The sequence below is a fragment of the Halichoeres trimaculatus genome, unplaced genomic scaffold (assembly GCF_033239565.1).
Source record: "Halichoeres trimaculatus isolate MK-OKI-2021-1 unplaced genomic scaffold, fHalTri1.1 fHalTri1_scaffold_15, whole genome shotgun sequence".
Classification (NCBI taxonomy): Eukaryota; Metazoa; Chordata; class Actinopteri; order Labriformes; family Labridae; genus Halichoeres; species Halichoeres trimaculatus.
The window spans coordinates 6,589,315-6,611,317 of NW_027437193.1; the positions used below are offsets into that span (position 1 = coordinate 6,589,315).

The 22,003-nt window shown below is 41.1% G+C and overlaps 1 protein-coding gene across 1 annotated transcript; it reads right to left on the reverse strand.

The window, feature by feature from the left end:
• Nucleotides 1-641: 641 nt before the first annotated feature.
• On the reverse strand, nt 642-21,657 carry mfsd14a2 (major facilitator superfamily domain containing 14A2). Its single transcript, XM_074689604.1, has 12 exons — nt 21,400-21,657; nt 14,989-15,084; nt 10,834-10,896; nt 10,114-10,241; nt 9,872-9,986; nt 9,543-9,761; nt 8,742-8,855; nt 7,618-7,689; nt 5,801-5,913; nt 4,264-4,361; nt 3,954-4,111; nt 642-3,854 (listed from the first exon to the last, which is right to left on the reverse strand). Exons 1-12 carry the CDS (start codon nt 21,481-21,483, stop codon nt 3,642-3,644), a joined length of 1,473 nt encoding a protein of 490 aa, XP_074545705.1. The 5' UTR covers nt 21,484-21,657; the 3' UTR covers nt 642-3,641.
• Nucleotides 21,658-22,003: the final 346 nt, after the last annotated feature.

Sequence of the window (22,003 nt, forward strand, 5' to 3'; positions counted from 1 at the left end):
TCAGGCATGCAGAGGGGATCCTAAAAAGTGAGTGAAGGAAACACTCCATTACAGAGACGGTGGCTGACAAGTCTTCTTTTCTTCCACTAATCTCACAAGAGCATGGAGTGAAAGTGACAGGTAGCCCACATTAATCATGATGACAGAGAGGTAATGTGCTAGGATTTATCAAAGCTGTGTTGTTTTTGCAAAGCTTTGCATCTTAGACGCAGTAGATCACAGAGCCCCAAAGTCAACGCTGACAGAAGAGAATTGACTCAGTTTAACCTCGTTTATGTTACCCTGCATCGACGATCCTCTTTTAAATGATTTTGAAGTGCCTTCACACTTGTAGTACAACCACTCTGAGGACAGCAAGGCTTCTTTAAGAAGGTCTGCCAGACTTTACTACAGCCTCCATGTGACTTTAATAAAGAAAGGCTCAGAAAGTAAATGAGATTAGCTCTGTGCATTAATGACAAATCAGTTTATACAGTGTGCAGGAGGAGGAGAGCATTAGAGGCCAATAAAACTCTGAATTACCAAAACACACAACAGAGAGTATTGAACTAATAGTGTTGAGGTAATGAGATCAAACAGGGACATTCAAAACCTTTTCCTTAAGATGAACACCCACAACCAACAGAGTCAAACGCAAACAATTCATTGTACAATAAACCTTTAATAAATAGTTTGTCATTAGTTTCCCATATTTACATAATAACCACCGTTTACTTATGTTGCCATACTCATTTCTTGGCTAATTTTAGGCACACAGAGAAGGGGTTCAGGCCACAAACCACATTGTACTAAAAACAGGAGTGGCTAGCAGGTAAGTCTTGAGAAATATATAATAATAACTGCACCATACAACCGAATAGACCAAGAAGTGGCCGTCTCCTTGAGCAATAAATATATACATTTACTGTACGTACAGGTGATTTTTTTTGTACATTTACAGTCTTGGAAGCTGTACAAGTACATGTGGGGCTGGTGCAGAATCTTACCAATTTTAATTTTTGGGTTTACCAATATGTTGGTCCATTAAATGATAAAAAAATAAATGATACTCAGAGAATAAATCAACACAGATGGCCTCCTGTCAAGTAAATCCCCCCTCAGAAATAATAAAAAACACGAGAGGTTTAGTCAAAACGCTGAGGGCGTAGTCTGGTCAACATTTACAGCTTGGCTTGGAACATTCAGTGACTTTAGTAATGTTCTATTGATAAATCTTGGAGGAAATTAGCTTATCAGATGTAACTAACCACTGAAAAAGGTTGTTATAAAATGAGAACCGGGATGAAAACAAACCACTGAGCCACGATGTTGAATTGGATCTGAAAAGTGACCGGATGAGGTTTAAAACAAACAGAAAAAAATGTTAAAATAATTGCATTAAAACTTAAATCTTTAGCCAGAGAAATTAAGACAAGAGAGAACATAATAAAAAAAACATCAAAATCCAGATCACTCAAGTGCACAAGCACACATCCACGCACGGTATGAAAAAAAACAAACCAAAACAAATTTGGCACAAAATGTTTGACGCACATAATTCTTCAGATAGGTGTTAAACGACGTAAAACCCACTTTAAGCTACTCTTCCCTATCAGCTTGTGTTTTGGCTAGTTAAATGCACTTGAGGCATTCGTAACTCAACTGTTAAAAACCACAACGAGGGAAATTTACTAGTTTCTGACAGAACAAAAGGGAACACACTGTCACTGATGCAAAGCACCGAATCCATTGGGTGCATATCAAGTTGTGAAGCTGCAGCAGTTTGAGACCTGCTGTTTACGTCCAGCCTGCGCCAACTTCAGGCAAGAAATGCAACAGTTTAAACCTGCATGTAAACATGATGGTATATGCGCCAACGGGCAAGAAAAAAAATGAAAAGAGCAGAAGTTTCAGGTTCTTGATAATGTTCGTATTAAGGCCTTACTTTACTTGATTTGTCTTTGAAGATGGATTATTACGATCAAGAAATCCGCTCCTTGTTTGATGTGAGATTCACGAATTAAAGGAGGGAATCTACAGTTGAAGTCAGATCCCTCTTGTTGATTTTAATTTGGTCTTTTAAATATATTTGGCTTAATTTTTCTGTTTGTTTGACATCACTTTGTTTCCTCTCCTTGAACTTCCTGACCTCATTTACAGTTAAACTTGTTGGAAAACGTTATGAAAACCTGCAACATCCACTTTTACTGAAGCAGTTTTCACCTTCCCCACCTGAAGGGGGCGATAGACCGTTTCCCATTGACAATTCTGAGCTTTCTTTTCCTTTCGCTGGCGCAGGCTGCCGCTTCAACAGCTCATTTCTGGAGACTCTAAAGACGACTCATATGACACTGTGAATGATTTAACTACAGTATTAAAGTAAGCTTATAAATGCCGAGGATTCTGTGAAAGCATTTTTAGCTCGTGTTCAGTCCTGACTGTTTTTATCACATTATCTCCTGCAGCAGCGTGAGCGATAACCTGGTGATATTAATTCAAAGACTCAGCCCTGACAGTCAGCGCACACACTGACCTGCTGATAGCTTTGCTCTAGCTCAAAATAACAGTGCTGAAAATAAAATCATGGTTCTGTGAGCCTTAACCCTGATGGTGATAAGTGTAAGGAAATGAAGCAACAGGAAGGGCATGAAAACAAAGGGGGATAAAAAGTGTGTAACAGCTCCGATGGGAGCAATAGCGTAAGATTACAGAGCCTTCTCAGACCTCGGTCTTCATACAGGTTACGTAATTAATATATATACATTTATATATATTAAGTCACTTGGAGGCAACATTTGTTTCTTGAATAAGAACTTGAAGCACAACTAGCCTTCAGTCTGAACAGAAAAAATATACAACCCAAACTGTACTACTCATCTAGAGAATGGCAAGTAAACATTGAAAAGAGTTTCTGCTCATAAAGTGGTCTCTCTGCACACCTCTCTCTGTTAGAAGTGTGACGTTCGAACAAATGTGGTCTCATGAAATTTTAAACCTGGTCGACCCCTCCTAACCTCAGTCAGGCAGCGCCTCGTGGTCCGAGTCGCCCCTCACAGGTCTGTGATCTGTGTTGTGTTCCCTTCTTCAATGCTTAACAGAGCTGTAGTAGCAGCGACAAGCATCTGGACAGTTGTTAGCTTCGAAAAACCACCAAAGAAGTGCGCAACTGAATGTTACACTCTCACAGACGCACAGGCAAAGTTGCCACTTCACTGGCTACAGAGGAATATGAAGAATCACACAGGGATTTAGTAATGTTTGAGATAAACCCCGCTCACTCGAAACCAAATCGCGTTTGTTCTGTTTAACACCAGGTGGGGGGCATCCTGCAGCGTACTCCACTCTGTTACTGCTTTATGGAAACCAAGGAGTCCAGCTCAGCCAAGCCACACACACCTTTCCACTGCAGCCTCAAGAAACACAACACACTCTCTTCATACAGGGTCTTCAGAGAGTCCTCACAACACCCTGCTTTAAAACAGAAAGAAAAGGGCTGCTTAAGTTAGGAGTGGCCACGTTTGTGCAGTGGACACAAACACCTCTTCACGGCACTCGAGTCAGGTGAGTGCTCGAGGCGAGAGCGTGTCCAAATTGTGTTTATCTGTCCACATGTGCAGGAGGTTTGGAGTTGGAGCAAAGGTGTCTGCCCCCCTAAGCTGGGGTTATACGCTGCTGTCCTCCAGCAGCGGCTCTTTGCCCTCAGCCCCGCTGCCTTGAGGGCTGTGGGAGTGGCTCTGTGCCCCGTTGCTGTGCTTCTTGTAGGCGCCGGGCCGCATGCCGGGCCCCGTGTGCTCAGGGATGAACAGGGCCACCAGCAAAGACAGCAACACTGAGCATGCTCCAAACAGGAAGGGAGGACCTGGGATGATGGCACTCTAAAGAAAACAAAAAAGAAAAGAAATCAAAGATATAATTTGGTTAAAAGTTTAATGTTTTTGCAGCACAGGTGATTTGGTGTAAAGATTCTGTCTCACCTCATCAGTGGGGTTGGCCATGTTGGATTTGGCACCTTTTCCGGAGCCGTCAGTGTCTGTCAGCTCCACATGGAACAGGTAAAACACAAAACCGTAAAGAGCAGGACCCAAGCCGTTACAGAGGCCCCGGATTCCTGTGATCATCCCCTGGACGACACCTGAGGGCACACAGGTAAAACAGAACACGTCAGGTTGATGCTGCGTCGCTCTGGTTCATCAAGTGGAGTCTTTTGAAAGCCAGAAAAACATACACTGTTTCTTTTAAGTGTCAGGGTTTAAGTGTTAAAGATAACAGCTCAGAGCAGCTTACCTTGTTGGTCGGGGTCTGCATTGCGGGACACGATGGCGCTGATGGCGGGGAAAGTGATGCTGGACATGGCTGCAACTGCTCCAGCAGCCCACATCATCCTACAAACAACAACACCCATCGGTTATCCTTTCATGCATGTGTTAAGAGTTAGTTTTAGAGCATATGGGGAGAATTTTAATGCTTTGAACATCAAGATCATTTAATAAACAGGCAATACTTTTAAATTTATTTGCAAAACAATGACATTAACGTCTCGCCGAACGTTTCCATCCATTAGTTTCTGCTTTAAGGAGCTCTCCTGGGAGGAGCTGAATGCATGAAACGGTTTGTTTTCTAAAGAGCAAAGCCAAAGGACTTCTCTGTTGATGAATAAAGCAGCCAACTTCACCTTTCACTAACTCAATTACATGGGTATTGACCACCACAGAGAGGAGCAACAAGGAGACATGTGGTGAATGTTTTTCTTTCAAAATCAATAGATATTATGGTCGCTCTGCCTCCGGCCACAACAGCAGGAGAAGCAGGTGGTGCTGTGGTGCTGTCTCTTTAAGAGACATGAACCTGTGTTCTGTGTTTGTCTGCTTTAAACTCAGAAATACAAAATACTGAGTCACAGCACAAGATTTAGAGCTCAAAAGTGTTTTCTTTAAATTCTTCTGGGTCTTATTTTGACATTTCCAAAGCAGCAATTCATTGATGAATGTTTTTTTTTTTAAACAGAAAAAATCAATTGAGGCAATTAGAGCAGCCACACTAAATCTTTGGGTTACAAAATGATATCGATGGCTGTAATGGATTCACAGTTATCACATGGCAGAGCCACCAAACGGCCTGCGGCAGTGGGATTGATTTAGGTTATGCTGCCATCTGGTGGTCTGTCAGAGCGTTACAACAACAGAGGACACAGAAATGGATCACTAGTGCTTCAAATAAGTAAAATCTTCATGATTATTTTCTGATTATTTATCATATAGAGACCTAGCCTGAAACATACAGGCTTAGGGATCATTTAGACTTTAAATAACTCTGATTATTGTGCAAATATTGGATGCTTAAAGCGATATATAAAACCAAATATGGTGAAAGAAAACACATTGCATCAATTTTAGAAGCATTTTGTAAATATTGTGACATTAAAAGTTTAAATACAGATTCTCTTTCTTGTCAGGCACAAGTTAAATATTTGTCATTTTACAGAGGCTGAAAGAGCTGCAATTAACTGATTCATGAGCACATGACCACAACAGCGGTTTGTCATGCTGCTGCAGGAAATGCTTAGTCACGTCAGACAAACTTTCTTCCTCGCCTTAATTATATTTACACAGAGATTAAAAGTCACTTCATAGCTGCTATCTTTAGAGAAGCTTGATCTCACTTCATCCGACCTGAGCTGGAGTGAATATTGTGTAACAGGTGATGCAAACAGACGCACAGGAGGTCAAAGTTTTTAGGAATTAATGAGTGGAATTATAATAAAAAAGACATTTCTGTCTCAGGTGTTTGTTGGTGTAAGAAGCAGGATGAAGATGTTACTCACCAGGGCTGAGAGCCGAAGCCGTACCACGCCAGCTGGAGGATTTGGAAGCCGAGGCCGAGCAGGATCGTGTTTTTGTTCCCTATTGAGCGCATCAAGATCCCCAGCACCACCGTCTGATTGAAGAAAGCAAAGATCAAACAAGACGACATAAAAAAGTGCAGCAATATTTTTTAAAAGAATTACAAAACTTGGCAGTTTTCTCTGATGCATTCTTTATTAGTTTCATCAATTAAGTCTTCCTTGTTTTAATGTTTTATCAGCTCTTATTTCTATTTTTTTTTTTTTTTAATTAACTTTAGTATATTGGTTTTATTCATCTCTAACTTTTTTATTGATCTTAACTGTAATCTGGTTGCTAAAATAAGACTTCAACTTGTTTTCAAATTGAAACTTTTTTGGTACTCTTTTAACAGGTATGAATTAGTTTCTCTTTTCAATCACTGTAAAGCACTTCGAGATGCCTTTTCTTTGTACCCCAAGGTGCTATATCAATAAAAGTTAAACAATTTGTCTTTTTTATCTATGTTGAAATGTTCATCAAAACTTAACAAAATAATGGGTGTGAAAGTATCAAAGATGGTTAAAGCATTTTGTGGACCCGAGACATTCAACTACTTCAAGTTTACAGCTCTGGCTGTTTGGAATAGTTGAGTATCTCTGTAGTACAGTGGTACCTTGACTTATTAGTGTTCCAACTAAAAAGTTTTTCCGAGATATCAGCAGCTTAAGTTCGGATTACACACCAGCTTCAGATATACCACTGCTGGCGCAGCAAAGGCCACGATAAACGCTGCAACATCCGCCCAGCATCCCGTGTCTCGCTCATCCATTTCATGTGGTTAACATCTGTGGCTGCAGTTATTTTGCAAAACTTTCAGACTTAATTTAAAGAAACATCCAGAAAAAGCTGAGGAAACGGTGGTGAAAATGCAAAAAACAGTCGGTATTTTCAAGTTGTTGAACATACGTTCATACTTAATAAAACTAGTGAATTCTTTTGTTTTTGTGTTTTTATAAAACATTTGTTATTTATCAGTAAGTTTTTCTTATTTAAAAACATTTAAAAACTTGAAAAGCACTCAGAGAGCACAGACCTCCTCCAAGCATTGTGATTGTCACCAATATTTTAGTCCTACTTTAATGTTATACTCCCTTTCAGCAGACTGTCTGCTACAATTTGGTGTTAGTTGCAGGTTTGTATGATAATTTGTTACCTGACAGTGTTGAAAATTGTGATGACCCAGTACATATTTCATATTCCAGATCTTAGTATCCAGAATATTGACAGGATCTGGATCGTACTTTAACATCTGTCAGAAATTATGGTGATCTTGTCTTGTATTGTTTTGCAAAGCAATCCGACCATATATGGTGGAGTTATACACTCGATATCTCACAATGATAAAGAATTGTTTTAAAAAATCCTGGATTTAGACGGTGATCAGGATCATCTCCATAATTTAATCACTTCTTCCTTATCCCTTTTTGAACATTTCCTGAAGATTTCATCAAGATCCGTTCGTTACTTTTTGAGTTATGTTGTTCACAGACAAACTCTCCCAAAAACACAACCTCCTTGGCGGAGGTAAAGAAATGGATCAATGGCATTTCAATTCATTTCAATGGGGAAAATTGGTCCGACATATGGGTAATTTGAGTAATGAGTTCTGCCATGGCAACAAACTCGCAAGTCAAGGCACCTCTGTATTTATATTTTTCCCATTAAATCTGAGATCAACAGCACATCTACCTCCATGTTCAGTGTTATTCAACATCGATGCATCCATCATTTAATACCTCCATGCTTGTTTTAGTACCTGCGCTAGTATTGAGAGGATCCCCACCACAGCGATGAAGGCAGCCACCGTCTCTGAAGTGAAGCCAATGACCTGAGGGTGAGGGAGCATTCAGATAACACAGATCAGGACATGAAGAGGCAAGCAGAGCTGGAGACAAACATGCTCCTCAAACACAAAGACTTCACCTTTTTCACTGAACACAATAGAAAAAGTGGGTTTCATTCTGAGCTTTTGTGGAAGGTGCTGTTTACTGCTGGTTCTTAGAATAACAGAGCTTTTCTTTTCCTCCCCTTGTGGTTTATTTGGGTCAAATGTGCAGCAGTCGCAGCAGCAGCAGCAGGAGGAGGAGCAGGGCAGCTGGTGCAAGGTGTGTTAAATTTATGACAATGAATGTGGGGAGATGTAGGATAAAGCAACGTCAGCAGAGTGGGAACAGGAGGCGTGTGGAGTAAAGCTAGCTCCAGAAACACTTTCCCAGGATGGTCACAGAGGACTATGAGACGGAGTGTGTTTGTGTGACAGACTCGTCAGACTGGTTCTGACACTATTTACACAAACTACACAGTTCCCACTTTGAGGAGCTTGAATAAGGAGATCACACCTTGTCAGATGATGTGGAAGCTGCCAGCTGAACATAAACTGAAACGCCCTGTTAGCCTTTTGCTCACAGCGTTTTAATTAAATGCCTTTACACACACACACACACACGTTCACACAACTTGGAGCTGAGCGTTTTTCCAGAGAATATTTGTAGTTGTGAACTTGAGGAGCCAGTAATTGAATGTCAGATTTTCCAATAAGTAGACGACCCTCTTTGTCTCCTGAGCCAAAGCAGCCTGGTAATAATTAATTCTTCATTTCTTCAGACTTGTGCGATAAAACACACTTTCATGCATTAGCATTTTGCTGAGACTCACTTTAGGAGGTTTCTCTGCAAACCTGGTGATCCCGTCTCCAGCCATGTGGACAGAAATGTTTGTTTTGCAAATTTACACAAGTTTCTGGGCACTGAGATTAATCCCCGAGTCTCCGGTAGAAAAGTCAGCCTGCCCTTACTGATGTGAATGATAACGTAGGATACAACTTTGTCTGTGTTTATGGTCCTGTGTGGATATCTGAAGTGATAGAAAGAAGAGTGTTACCTGTCTGAGATAGAGGAAGAAACTGGAGTACTGTCCGGCCTCTGGGAGGTAGGAGAGAAACACTGTGATGCAGATGAGGAGCACCGTGGAGTCCTGGCCCACCTTACGCAGAGACTGAGGAGGAGAAAAAAGAAAATATTTGACTTAATGCAACACATTTGGAAAAATAAGATCTTGCAAAATTAGACACAACCTTTTTTTTCAGTTGCTAGGCGCCACCCTGTTGTGGCAGCTCTCTGTTCCTTGTCTGTTTCTTGCGAGTTTTTTGTCTCTTTTTCATCATCATGGACACCACACTGGTTTTGTCTTCAGTGATATTTTTATTATTTTTACTCCTGTGTTTGTCTGGAGATCCTACATGTAGCCATGGCTGCATTGTTTACATGTGAAATCAGCTGTTAGCAGCTTGTAGCATGTCAATGCTAAGTGGTGCAAGGCCTGATGTTTCCCACAAGGTGAGGAGAAGGAGGTGAGGACGACATGCTGGTTCTCAGGTGTGAGCTAAGAAGTGACGACATCGACCTGTCCTTCCACCCATCGTTATCTAGAATGTAAGATCTATCTCCAATAAGATGAACAAGCTAGCTGCGCTAACCTAGCACAAGAGGGAATACCAGAAGGCAGGGTAGCATTATGCTATTCAGAGACATGGCTAACGGAGCTAACACCAGACACCATCTATTCTTTTCTATTCTATTCTATCTACTTGATTCAACACAAGAATAATACAGCAAACAACCTGTTTTAAACAGACCTATTTGACTGAAAATGGTGTTTGAAGAGTGTTGTGTTGTTACTCACAGCGAAGGGGTCAGCCTGCTCCCATGAGATGGGGGCTCCCCAAGACGCCGGCCTCATCTTCTCTGGCAGTGACTCCGGTACGGCCACCAGGATGAAGCAGATGTCGAGCAGGGCGATGGCCGTGGCCAGGATCACAACCAAAGTGTCGCCGTAAGCCACAGACAGGTACGCTCCGATGGCCGGGCTGGTGACCAGGCTGGCTGCAAAGGTAGCTGATACCTGGAGGAAAGTAGAAGAGAAGTAATGACCGGTATGCTCCAGCACAAAGTTGTCAGATCAAGTCGTTTGTTAGACTGATGGGACTGAGTTTTGGTCAATCGTCTGCTTACCAAACCATATGCTGTGCTCCTCTCATGTTCCTGTGTGATATCCGCCACGTACGCAAAAATCACAGAGAAGGTGACGGCAAAAACACCTGACATGGAGATGACTGCAAAGTACCACCTGAAAGGAAGAAAAAGAGTGTAACTTGTCAAGCTTTACCTTTTTAAATGTTGAGATCCTGCTTATCAGACATCTTGTTGGACAGCACTTCATCTTGGACGTAAAACTATCATTTACTTCCACTTACCATGGGCTGATCTTCATCAGTGGGATGGGCGCACACGTGAAGAAGACCGTTAGCAGCAGGAAGGACTTGCGTCCCCATACGTCTGACAGCGCTCCGATCAGAGGAGCACTTAGAAACGATAGAAGGCCCTGGAGAGGATGGAGACAGGGATGGATGAGGGTGTGGGACAAGCAGAGTGATGATGAACCACAAGAGAGAGTAAATGGAAAACTTGACTGAGCTTCCACTCATAGATTCACAGGGACGAGCACAGGCAGATTGAAGAGTTAGAAACAGAAAAACACAAAACATAACTCTCTGTTGGTAATTTAACATTTCAGACAGCAAACATCTACTCTCCAACAACCTTCGGACACACTTTCTGATTTAAACTGATGTAACCCTGCGCTCGAGACACTCCGACATTAAGCTGATTCAATGAGCTGTTTTGCAGCCCGCAGGACAACCAGTTATATTTACTGGAGAGCTTGTGGTTGTTAACATGTCACTGAATAAGTGTGGAGCAGGGTGGTGCTGACTGAGAGCACACAAGCTCAGCAGAGTGTCACAGATAAATAAGAGCAGGACAAACACGCAGGGCTGAGGATGAACATTAGTTTATCAGCAGCTTTAGTGCTGTGAGGCTCAATGACAACAGGAGAGGGAAGAGTTTAACAGAACACTGCCTCTTTGGAGAAAACACAGAGAGCTTTGCTGTTTAGTGTCTGCGAACTGTCTTACCTTGACTCCATGGATCAGCCCATTCATCAGGAATGTGTGTTGGGGGAATGTTTGGTGTAACACCTGGAATGTAAACACAGATTACACAGAATGAAACTCTGGGAAAAGAATCCTCAAACACAAACCCACAAAAGTTTGAAAAACGTGTGTTGCCAGCTAACACTGTTGCTTAAAATTATCTACCACGTGTGTCCATGATTGACTGAAAATGAGACCCCTAACAGCAGCAGAAAAGTTGGATTAAAATTGATGCATTAGAGATTTTTCTGACAGTAGAGGACACTTCCTTTTACTTGATTCTGCTTTTTTCCCCTTCATTAACTCTGGGCAAACTCCAAGACAACCGTTTACTGATTGAGTGAGGCCAACTGTGGCCTTCCTCCAGCGGTGCACCACTGTCAACGCTATGTTGGCCTCCAAACAAAAACTTCTGGGGCTGACACCGTAACAACACAAGCTTCACTTCCATCAATTTAGAGATTAACCCTTTTTAAAATAAAACATTAACTCCTGGAATTTTAAAACATATCTTTTCTTTACAAAAAGTGCATTTTTTCATTTTTTAGTTAAAACACACCTTAAAAAAAAACTTTGTTTACAAAAAATATATATTTTTGCAATTCCACTGAAATAAAAGAATTATCATTCACATTCTAAGCTCAATCCAGATTCCTTGGGAATTGTTTTACAAACTAGAAAACAGGCTTTAAATCAAAATGTGGCCTTAATTTTAAGACACAGAAAATATAAGAGTCATATCTAAAAAAAAGGTCTTTAAACAAGCTGCCCCTTTTTGTTCAGTGCTGCTTTTATTCTCAATAAAATCAACTCCTTAAAAAAAAATTAGGGATGGGCAAGTGCTGGTATCAGTATCAGGCCGATACCAACCTTATTTCAAGGTATCGGTACGTGCAGTCGATACTCAAAGCAAAAATTATCTTATGTCGAGTAAGTCCTCCTCGGCAGTAGTTGGCGCAACAGTGCTGCAGTTTGTAGAGATGGGCATTGACAAGCTTTTATCGATATCAATGCCCTTATCGATTCTGCTTAACATTTCAATTCATTAGCGATTCCCTTATCAATCCCTTCTTTTTCAAGTGAATAAATATGTAAATGGTCACTGAATCTGGATATCTCCCGGCAAAATAAGTAAAAATTGCATGTGATGTGACGTTGATGTACGGTTTTGTAATATGTTATTGACTCAAGTAGGCCATCTAGTGTCTCAAAGTGATTATAGCATTATTCTAAGTTGTTTGGAACCTTGCCGTAGTTATGAAGCCAACCATGAGCCTAACTTTTCTTTCATTTGCTTAAAAATGTTTTGACATTTGGAGTTCTCAGTATTGTTTAAAAAGAGTAACTGTGATGAGTCTCTGTGATGAAACTTGAAATTCTATTCTGAAGCCAAAGTTAAACCGATGTATGCCAACCGCTAGCGTATCAATGCAATTTCTCGTATACATTAGCATCAAGCTAGCGCTACTTTGTTTATTTTGAATGTATTGAATAGGAATCTCCTGTGCGAGAGTAATGTAGATTTCTTTGAGCGTTCAGTTCGTCAGTAAAATTTCAAGCTAGAAAACCTTTAACAGGGTTTTCTTGGGAAATGTTATCTAATTGCTAAGCTAAGAAAGCTGCGGCAGACCAGTCACATAAGGTCCTGCAGCTCTGGCATAGTGTAAAGAATCAATAAGAGAATCTTCAAGCTCAAAAACTAACAATATCATGGACTGAAACATTTCTCATCGATTCTAAACAGGAACCGGTTTTCGATTCCCAACCCGAGCAGTTTGACACCATAGCAAATGTGCATGTGTAGTTCAGACAACATGAATGAACCAGGGAGAGTTAATAATTAAACTGTTTTATTTTGCACTTTTATCAAAAATGAATCCTAAACACAGAGGAAGTTGTTTGTGTTTTAATTTGGACTTAATGAAAGAGTGACTGTGCTGTCCTTGTTCAAAATGATCTGTCACTGTTAAAAAAGTACTGGTATCGGCCTGAAAAAAGGGGTATCAAACATCCCCAATAAAAACATCAGTTATTAAAGAGTCTTTTCCTAGACAGAAGTTTAGAGGGACCATCAGATAACCCGGGTCTTCTAACATTCAGGTCTATCTTCAGTTTCAGTTTTTGTTTTTTGGGTCACAATTAAGTCAGAGGTGGATTCAAGACTCTGAGACAGGAAAAAAAACCTGAGCTCTTGTGTGGTTTGAAAACTGTGCCTGATTGACTGATTTACATTTGCACTGAATGAATGAAAAAAATGTTGGACCTCAACAGCGCAGGCTGTGCTGCTGTCGTCACTGGAAGAGGAATGCAGGTTCACGGTGCAAAACAAGGTCCTTAGTTAAATCTTTGTAACGTTGTTCATTCGACAGAAAATGCTCTTTGGGTAGATTTGGGACGACAAACAAGGACAAAACATGTGCGCACATGCAGGGATGTGTTTTTGTTGCTGCCTGTCTTGGCCAGTTCTCCCAATGGCTTTAAATCCCAACGGGACTAACCTGGTTAAAAAATGAATAAATAAAACAAATAAATGAATAAAATGAGGGAAGGAAGGGTCCAGATTTGAACTTTACTCGCTACTACAGGAAAGGCTGTCTCTCTTGAGCAATGGAGGCAAACTTTAGAGCTTTTCTACAAGCATCCAAAGTTCAGAGATGGCTAGTTTTATTTTGGTAACTAATTTTTTAACAGTTAGGAAATGATTTGCATGAGAAATAATGAAATAATCAGTACAGTCTTAAATAATTTTGTTTGCACATAAGGACTCTGAGAGCTAAATAACAAACGAAATATGGGAGACTTTTGTTTCCTTGACCACATTTCCTTTGTCAATATTTTCAGGAAAATAGGATGAACAAGAGGAAAGCACTCTGAGATAAATCCAGATTCTGTTTTCTAAAATGCTCTGCCTTTGCTCCAAATGGGTGAAAGGAGTGTTCACACAGTTAAAAATCGATAGGATGTTCAGTCCAAAGTCCATCACGTCAGCGTGCATCACACACAGAGTACAAATGCCATTGACACGGAGCAGAAACATGAAGCCTTTGTTTCCTTTAGAGCATGTGGGGCTGGACTGAGACAACCACAGGGTCTGCTTGTTGTTGTTGTTTAGTGGTACTGTTAAGCTCATGGTATTGCTGAGAAGAATCCCCTCTCGTCCTCTGGGAGTCTGTTACCCAACACACACACAGGCCGTGAATGCGCAGTGAGGACTGTTGCTGCTGGATACTAATGAAGCACGGCGCTCATTGGGAGCAGTGAAGCAGTCCCTCTCATCTTCAGGCGCCCTCTGATTAGTCCAAAATGCAAATCCTGCCTCTGCCCGGGGATCTTGACGACAGCACACCTCCAGTAATTAAAGCTAAACAGTTACACACACACACACAGCCTCTTCAAACAAGACTCTGCTGAGAAACACACATTGCTTCAGCATGTCTGGTCCACCTCATGTGGCTCACAGATGTTTGGTCGTCATTTGTTTCAGGGACCAGTTTCTGCTCAAAGATATTCACGCTGCTTGGAAAATATTTGTAGTTTGAGGAAGCTGAGGAATTTGATGGATTTGGGGCTTGGCTGAAAATTCTGAGTCATGATTCCTGCTGATCAGAAATAAAGTTTAAAAGTTTGAGAGATCTGTTTATTTCCAGTACAGAAAAAATGTTCCTGTGCCAAAATCTTACAACAAAATCACATCATGTAATGTTGGAGTTGCCTGTAGCAAATACCTAAACCCTCACTTTCTGCTGCGCACCAGAGTGGACGTGTTGTGTTCGCCTGGCAGGCATCTGAGCCGCGGCCTGACAACACAAACCAGCGACCTCCTCTTCAGCTTGTTTAACAAAGATCTGCTGCTCAAACAAAACAACTGTTTGATGCTCCTTTTATATTCTTCAGTCCATTAGTGCTTTGTGAAACATCTGCCAACACTTACACACACACACACAGAGTGTGTCACACAAGGCCTTGCTCATTTAACAGAAATTAAATCAGTCATAGACACTACAGGCTCTTGTGTGGTTCCAGTCAATGGAAAATGACGCTCACTGGCTCGGTTTCCAGAGAAGAGCGGTGTAGGCGTATGAATTTATCACAAATGGCTATGTCAGTTTACATAACAGTGTGTGTAGCAGGGCTCACCGTGAGCATCGGGGTGGTGAGGAGACCCCATGCGAAGAACTCCAGGAAGATGACGACCACAGCATGGTAAACACTGGGCTCACCGATTCCCTGAGGCTGGATGGAGACACAGAGACAAAGAGAGGAGATTAGCTTAAGAGGTACAAGCTTTTTTACATGCATCAAAGAGCCTCTTAGTGGGAAAACATTAACAGATCGAACCGTAAACTGGAATCTATTTCGAGGCAGCTTTCACCTAATGACACAGAGACTCTGCACTGCCTGGTCCTGCAGGCTGTTTGCAAACTACCCGACAGTGAGAAACTTTAACTGAGCTGTTACAACAAAACCCCAACATGTTTAAAATATTAGAATTATCAAATCACATCATAACATCCTACACCTTGCGCTGGAGGTGGGGGATATACTGAATATACTCAATATTTCACGGGTTGTTGTACATCAGATGTATAAAATGACTACATTACGACCATTGAGTGCAAATTGTCACGTAAATGTTAAAAGATGTGAGTAGGTCATTCTCTTTTGAGTTTCACTTTCTTCACTTTCTGCTGGTGCTTCTCTCACAGGAAGCAGCACACTCCCCTGCCCACCCAGAAAACTCTCCTGTCCATACGTGTTTTTATGTTTGACGAGGGAAAAAAGTTGCTTACATATCTCATCAGTCGCAGGTTTGGGGTTTACTGGTGTCATTTTATGCATCAAAAGGTTGAATCCAAAATTTACAAAGAGATTAAGAGGAGAAATCAGAATATCCAGATTTATTTTATATCTGCTGATCCCGATATTTCCCGATCCCATCTTTCAGTAATGCACTAAGAAAAAAGAAAAGAAAATAAACTCATACAAGTTGTCTATTGAGTTTTTTTTTTTATTTTATTTAAATGAAGGTATCACTCTAGCCAACATGGATATAGCTTTTTTTCGCCATTTAGTGCAGCATTGGATCAACAAAATAAAGCTTCTCAGTGGTGCACCACAAGATTACTTTGTATATGAAAATAAGGTTGCAATTTCTTGTTTGCAGTTTCGTTGTACTTGTTATAATGACAAGTCGGATGTGATCGGATCGGGACATCCCTAATAAAGACCAAATCCTGTCTATAGTACTGGGTACCGATTCACATATAATCGAACGGTACCTTGTTTAGGTACCTAAACCCATCTCTGTGACTGTGAGGGAGTGAAAGAGTAAAGAGTAGGTGATTTTCCATACTGGACATGAACACAGGATTAACTGAATGAAAATGATAAACTGAAGAAAAAATATGTTAAATTAAAACATTCTGAGATTTTATTACTAAACTAACTGATATTTTTACCACATAAACACAAAAAAGTACCAAAAATTGGTACCGTTGGGTACTGATTGTACCAGGCATTGGTTCCGTATTGTTTTAAAAGTGAAAGGTACCCATTCCTAATCTAAATATTATTAGCTCAAAAATATTGACATATTGTTTTTAGGCCATATTGTGCAGCCCTGCCTTTCGCCAATTTAAATTGTGTTTTGAATGGACGCAAAATGAAAATGTAAATCTACACTAAGGATCAGTAGATTTAGGCCCGTTTCCACGTCATTTCATTCGAACAAGCTAAAACACAATGAAACCCAGCGAAAAAAAATCTGCGTTTACACGGAAATGCTGTAGTAAGCATGCCAGGCCTGTAGGTAGCGCTATAACTGTCTGTCCAGAGCAGCTTTTGGTAGATCTAAGACCTAAGTGCAGAAGTGGAGCAACAGATGCTCATTTTGTTGAAAGACATTTGGCGGATTGAGCAACACAAGCACAACACGGTGGTTCACGACCATCGTAAAAACGGTGCTGTTGTCCTGTTGTATGTGCAAAGTCTGTGTTTCCACTGAAAATGCCGGCTAACTGTCTACCCGGCAACTCCTTTAAAGGTGGTTTTACAGGATGACTAGTGGTAAAATCTGTATGCTTTTGATTTACCAGATTTGAGGATAGAATGAAAAAAGGAATCATCTTAAGCCAGCAGAGACGCTCTTCACAAAACGTTGCCAGAAATTTGTTAATATGATGTCAGAGTTCTGGTGTTAGCCAATTGGGTAATTACTAGTATTACACAATCTCATTGCTAACATCAGTTCAGCAACATGAGCTTTGTGTTGACTCACAACATCCCCAAACAAAAAGTGAGTGAGCCGTGTACACGCCAGGACTAATTTAAACCCAGTGTGGCTCCATGAATCCAGTCGTACTTAATCTAATTACAAAAGTATGGAGGTGAGACACCAGGGTTAAGCTGTTTAGAGCATCTGTAGTTGTAGTTACACTGCTCTTACCATAATTACTGATGGACGCTGCTGAATGCAAGCAGACACAACAAGAAGAATCAGTGGAGCAGCTTTTTTACTTCTGTATCTCTAGAATCCTCAGCTTTGAGCGTAACAATTAAAAGAAATGAAAAACCTTTGAAATCTATTCTAAATCCACTTAAATGAAGCACAGTTCAATCTGTACAAGACTATAGCAAAGACACACAGGAAACACAGTGAGGTGTGACTTCTGTGGAGTTTGATGATTAGACCACCCGATCAAAGAGCCGAGCTTGGTCTGTGGTTAGTCACTTCTGGAGAAAGTCACAGCATCATATCACAGAAAAATCAGCCAGAAGTTTGTGTGTGACAGCAATCTGTGAAATCCCCCTCCCTTCGTCTCGCTGTGATCACACTACCTGCCTCGCTGTCAAAAAGAGGAACTCTGTAACAGCCTCGTTATACGGACACAAGAACTTCCTCTCCATTTTGATTTCATGCTGTGTTAATAACAAGACAGCATCCAAGCCGGGAAGAGAAATGAAATAATAATGACTAAGTGGTTAGGCCCTGCTGCAATGATATAAGACAATAAGAATGAAACAACAAGCCGAGTGTTGAAAGTATTGCATGGTGAAAGTCAGTAATGAGGATGTCAGGAGCAAAACTGAGCAAAACAACAATTTCTGCTTCCCTTCATTATCATAACAATCCTGTCTTCTTCTGGACGTCCAGCATGGTTGGCATCACTTCCAAACAGATTACATAATCTGCACCGGTGCCTCGCTGTATTTTTAACAGCCATGGCTTACTCACTATTTGCCAACAACCTAATTAAGGACCATCACAACTTCAAACACCTTTGGACACAGAAATGCTAGAATTCCCTCAGTGTTAGAGGAAAATTTATTGAATAATTTAATACAATTGTCAAGGGTATCTCAGTCAAAGAGCTGAGAAAACAATGAGGCAGAAATAAGTAGGTTCTTTCAAAAATAACTGGCAGGAAAATCTTTAAAGCTATCGTATAGCTGCCAACAGAGGCCTGTAACAATTAGCAAAGGTTGGCAGTTGCTTGTGCCCAAAACTACCAGGGGCCCCATAAAAAACACTTGAGTTTTTTTTGTTTTACTCTTCATTCAATGATAATGTCATTCTATGAATCCATGCACTAAAACTGCTTCATAACGCCTGTAATTTCTGAGTAAGTGGCCCCTTAGCACCCCCCAAGTGCTGCAGTTGCAATGCTAATGCTACTAGCTAAGTGGAGGAGCTACCTGTTGCTGTTTGCTGGGACGCAGATAATCAACAAAGGGATGGAGATGTGCATCAACAACTAGAAAGTAGCACTTTTTTTTTATCAGAGGATATTAAAATCGTGAGCTCAACTAATCAGAGGGACAGCTCAGGGTCTCATGACCGACAGGCGCCCTATAGCTGTATGCAAAGCCCTTGCCACTACCAATATGGCCGCGATAGCCAATGTGCTTCATTTTCCGTTTCAGAAACGGACAGGTGACTACATCCATGTTTTGTACCGTCTATGGTTTACATGCACGCAGCAGTCAGGCTAAGAGCATAGCTCGATTGTAAGGTCACAGCCAGAGATCTAGTTTTGTCTGCTTGTACATGCAAAAAAGAGAACGTCTCACTCTGTTTCGATAGGTGACGTTCTGTCCTTTTTAATAAACAAAGCTGCATGCGTATCAAACTAGTTTGGGTTCAACTGAGGAGGAAGCAGCATTTCAATAACTAGGGCCAAGATGGATGCAGCTGTAGCTCTCTATGTTTCTTCATACTATACATGTTAATAAAATTACATGGTGTTTGTCTGTTGTGTTGGGGCTAGGGGTGTAACGGTACATGTATCCGTGCCGAACCGCTCCATGAGGCCGTTTGGTTCAGTACAGTGCTGTATTCAAACGAGTACAGTAAGTTTACGTTAGCCGCTGTACATGGCATTTTAATATTCACTTGAGTACTCGTCTATGATTGGCTGAGCAGGGAAGGCGTTTTAATATTCATGAGGAAAGTGGTCTGTGATTCGTGCTTTGCGATCATGTGCATATCATGTGGACGTGACGTCTCAGGGTGAGCCAATCAGAAGATGAATATCAAAGAGCTTGCGTAGCCACAGGAGCTTGTGTCTGAATTGTGCATCATGGCTGCTGCTAATGACCAACTGGAGCTTGAAGAGCCTCCCCCCTCGCTGTATAATGGCAAGTTTTTGGTTTAATAAACATGCTACACAAGCAAATGGTTTTGCGTTGTTCCATACTGTACCGAAAATGTACCAAACCGTGAGCCTAAAACCAAGGTACGTACCGAACCGTGATTTTTGTGTACTGTTACACCCCTAGTTGGAGCGCATCTACCCTATTTACCATCGTCAAGATCCTTGTGAAATTTGCAGGGGCTGAACGCCCAGGTGTTCCAAGACCTAGGAAGTCCTGCCTCAGTCTGATAACACATTGCATTATCTATGAGTGTTAATCGAGCTACGCCTGAGACTTGTGGAAATCGGAACCAATGTTGGCCCTCTAGAAAAATAACATTTTCTATCCATAAGATTAAATGTATAAAACTGCGTTAATTCACCTAGTCCTACATTTTTTTACACATACATATGTGTTGCATTTATATCGCCCATATCTTTTAATTTTGTCGTTGAGCTGTTTGACTGATTGTAATGTTACGTAGGTGAACATTAAGTAAATTCCAAACCAAAAACAGTTCAATAACAACCCCCAAGGCTGCTCGGGTAACATGATGACATACAGGTCGAGTACAACTCCAGTCTGGCTCCGCTCTGTTATGGATCTAATAGGTTTTTGTTTGAGTCAATGTGACTGTTCACACCGGCTCCGCTCTGTTGTTCTGGCTGGTCAGAGCCCTCTGGTTCAGATACACAAGTTTCCTATTTTTGCCAGCTGTCAAAGCAGTGAGACGTTATCTTGTATGATGCAGATTGAGTGGGAGAGGAAGTCATGCACGTAAAATGACCATTAACTTACAAAATAAAACATCCTGTATCAAAACCAGTTTGTGTTTAGCTAACCTGTAACAACAAACCAACAAAATGAGCGCAGCCTAACCAGGAGTCCACAGGTCTAAGGTTTGAGCTGACTGATGAAAGAGCATGCAGTCAACCTGCAATGGAGCAGGGTCGGTACATGGGTTACATGTAGTGTATCCCCAGCATCAGGATTTGAGGGAATACAGAGATTCAAGTCAAGGACAGCTGTACAATAGTGCAAAGACCAGGTCTGATTGGGGACAGAACAATTCTTAAAACAAAGGAGGGCTCAGATTTGCAAACAGTAAATAAGGGCAGAAAAACATGGAGAACAAGGGATGTTGGGGGCCACATGCCAGTGTTCGCCTTGGGCCCCAAAATTGCTGAATATGCCTCTGGCTACCAACATTGTCACACAGCTCGCTGCAGCAGTGGCATTTAAAGTTTGTTGACTTAAATGCTGTTTGCTAATGTTGAACTAACGTTACCATCCTCTGCTTAATGTCTTCGCCCCTTTACACACCACATTATCGAAAAAGCACTTCATCCATCGCCTGACAAGTTGCCGTGCATTGTCTCTTAAACAATCAGCTAGGTCACACGAAAGTAGCTCTAAGCCAGCTAAGGATGTTGTGTTTATCGTAACGGGGTAAAAATACTCCCAATTAAACACATATGCTAGGCAGCTACCGTTAACCTAGCCTCGGTTAGAGCCTCTAACACGAGTATGAACAACAACATTTGAGCTGCTGTGAGGCTGCGTTGATATAAAGAGTCGGTTTAGTTCAAATGAAACAGAAAACACGGTATAAAGAATATTCTTTGGTGGGATAGGAGAAAGAAAAACAAAGCTAAGGATGACATTAGCCGCTAACGTTACCTGAGCTGACGTGTAAACGAAGGCCGCTAACATTAGCCTAGCACTAGTTAGCTCGGCATCCAGGTATCGAGGCGGACCCAGCTAACGGTTGGAGTCAACCATGTAAGGCAGAAAACTGTTACCAATTTTCGCTTTAGTCAAACACAATCAACTACAAACACACCTCAATAACCAGGAGCCAGTTAAGCTCAATAACAAGCTAAGTTAACGAAGATAAATAAATATTTAACTCACACTTCCTCCATCTTTTATTATAATTTTCTTTGCAAGAAGAATGCTGCGGTTCAGCCGCTTTTTCTTCTTTTTCTCCCCCGTCATTGTTAACTTATGTCCATTCTTGGTGTCAGTGGGTCATCGTTGCACCTATCGAAAGTAAAATAGTCTTCTGATTTTGGCTACAGGCAGCTAGCAGCGGGCTAAGTGATGAGTTCTCTTCCCCACCTCACTGCAACCTAGTGATGTGTCGATCGCAGACGATCCGGTTCTTAGAACAAGCTCTTTTAAGTGGACGACTGGAGCAGGCTCGTGTTTTCTTTTCTCCTTCTTTCTGTTAAAGCCACACGCATGGTTCAGAATTTGTGGCTCACTATAAAAAGTTAAAAGTTTATAATCAATATAAATTATATCAAAGAACAAACCTTTTTGCCCAGTTAAGATAATTCATTAGTTTTGTACTTTTCGTTTTCATTACTATTATTATTATTTGTTCTATTTTTTTTTGTAACACTCTGGTTCTTTTTGTAATATACTGATTTTAGCATCATTTGGAGTGCTAAAAACTGCAGTTCTCTGAGATCCTTCTCCAGGCTGAAAGACCTGAAACCACACACATAACAAA

Coding starts and splice junctions, on each gene's coding strand:
- mfsd14a2 (XM_074689604.1), bottom strand. CDS start 21,483: ATGACGGGGGAGAAAAAGAAGAAAAAGCGGCTGAACCGCAGCATTCTT. Junction 5,914..7,617: donor TCCTCTCAATACTAGCGCAG/GTACTAAAACAA, acceptor TTCTTCAATCAG/ACGGTGGTGCTGGGGATCTT. Junction 4,112..4,263: donor TGCAGACCCCGACCAACAAG/GTAAGCTGCTCT, acceptor GTGTGCCCTCAG/GTGTCGTCCAGGGGATGATC.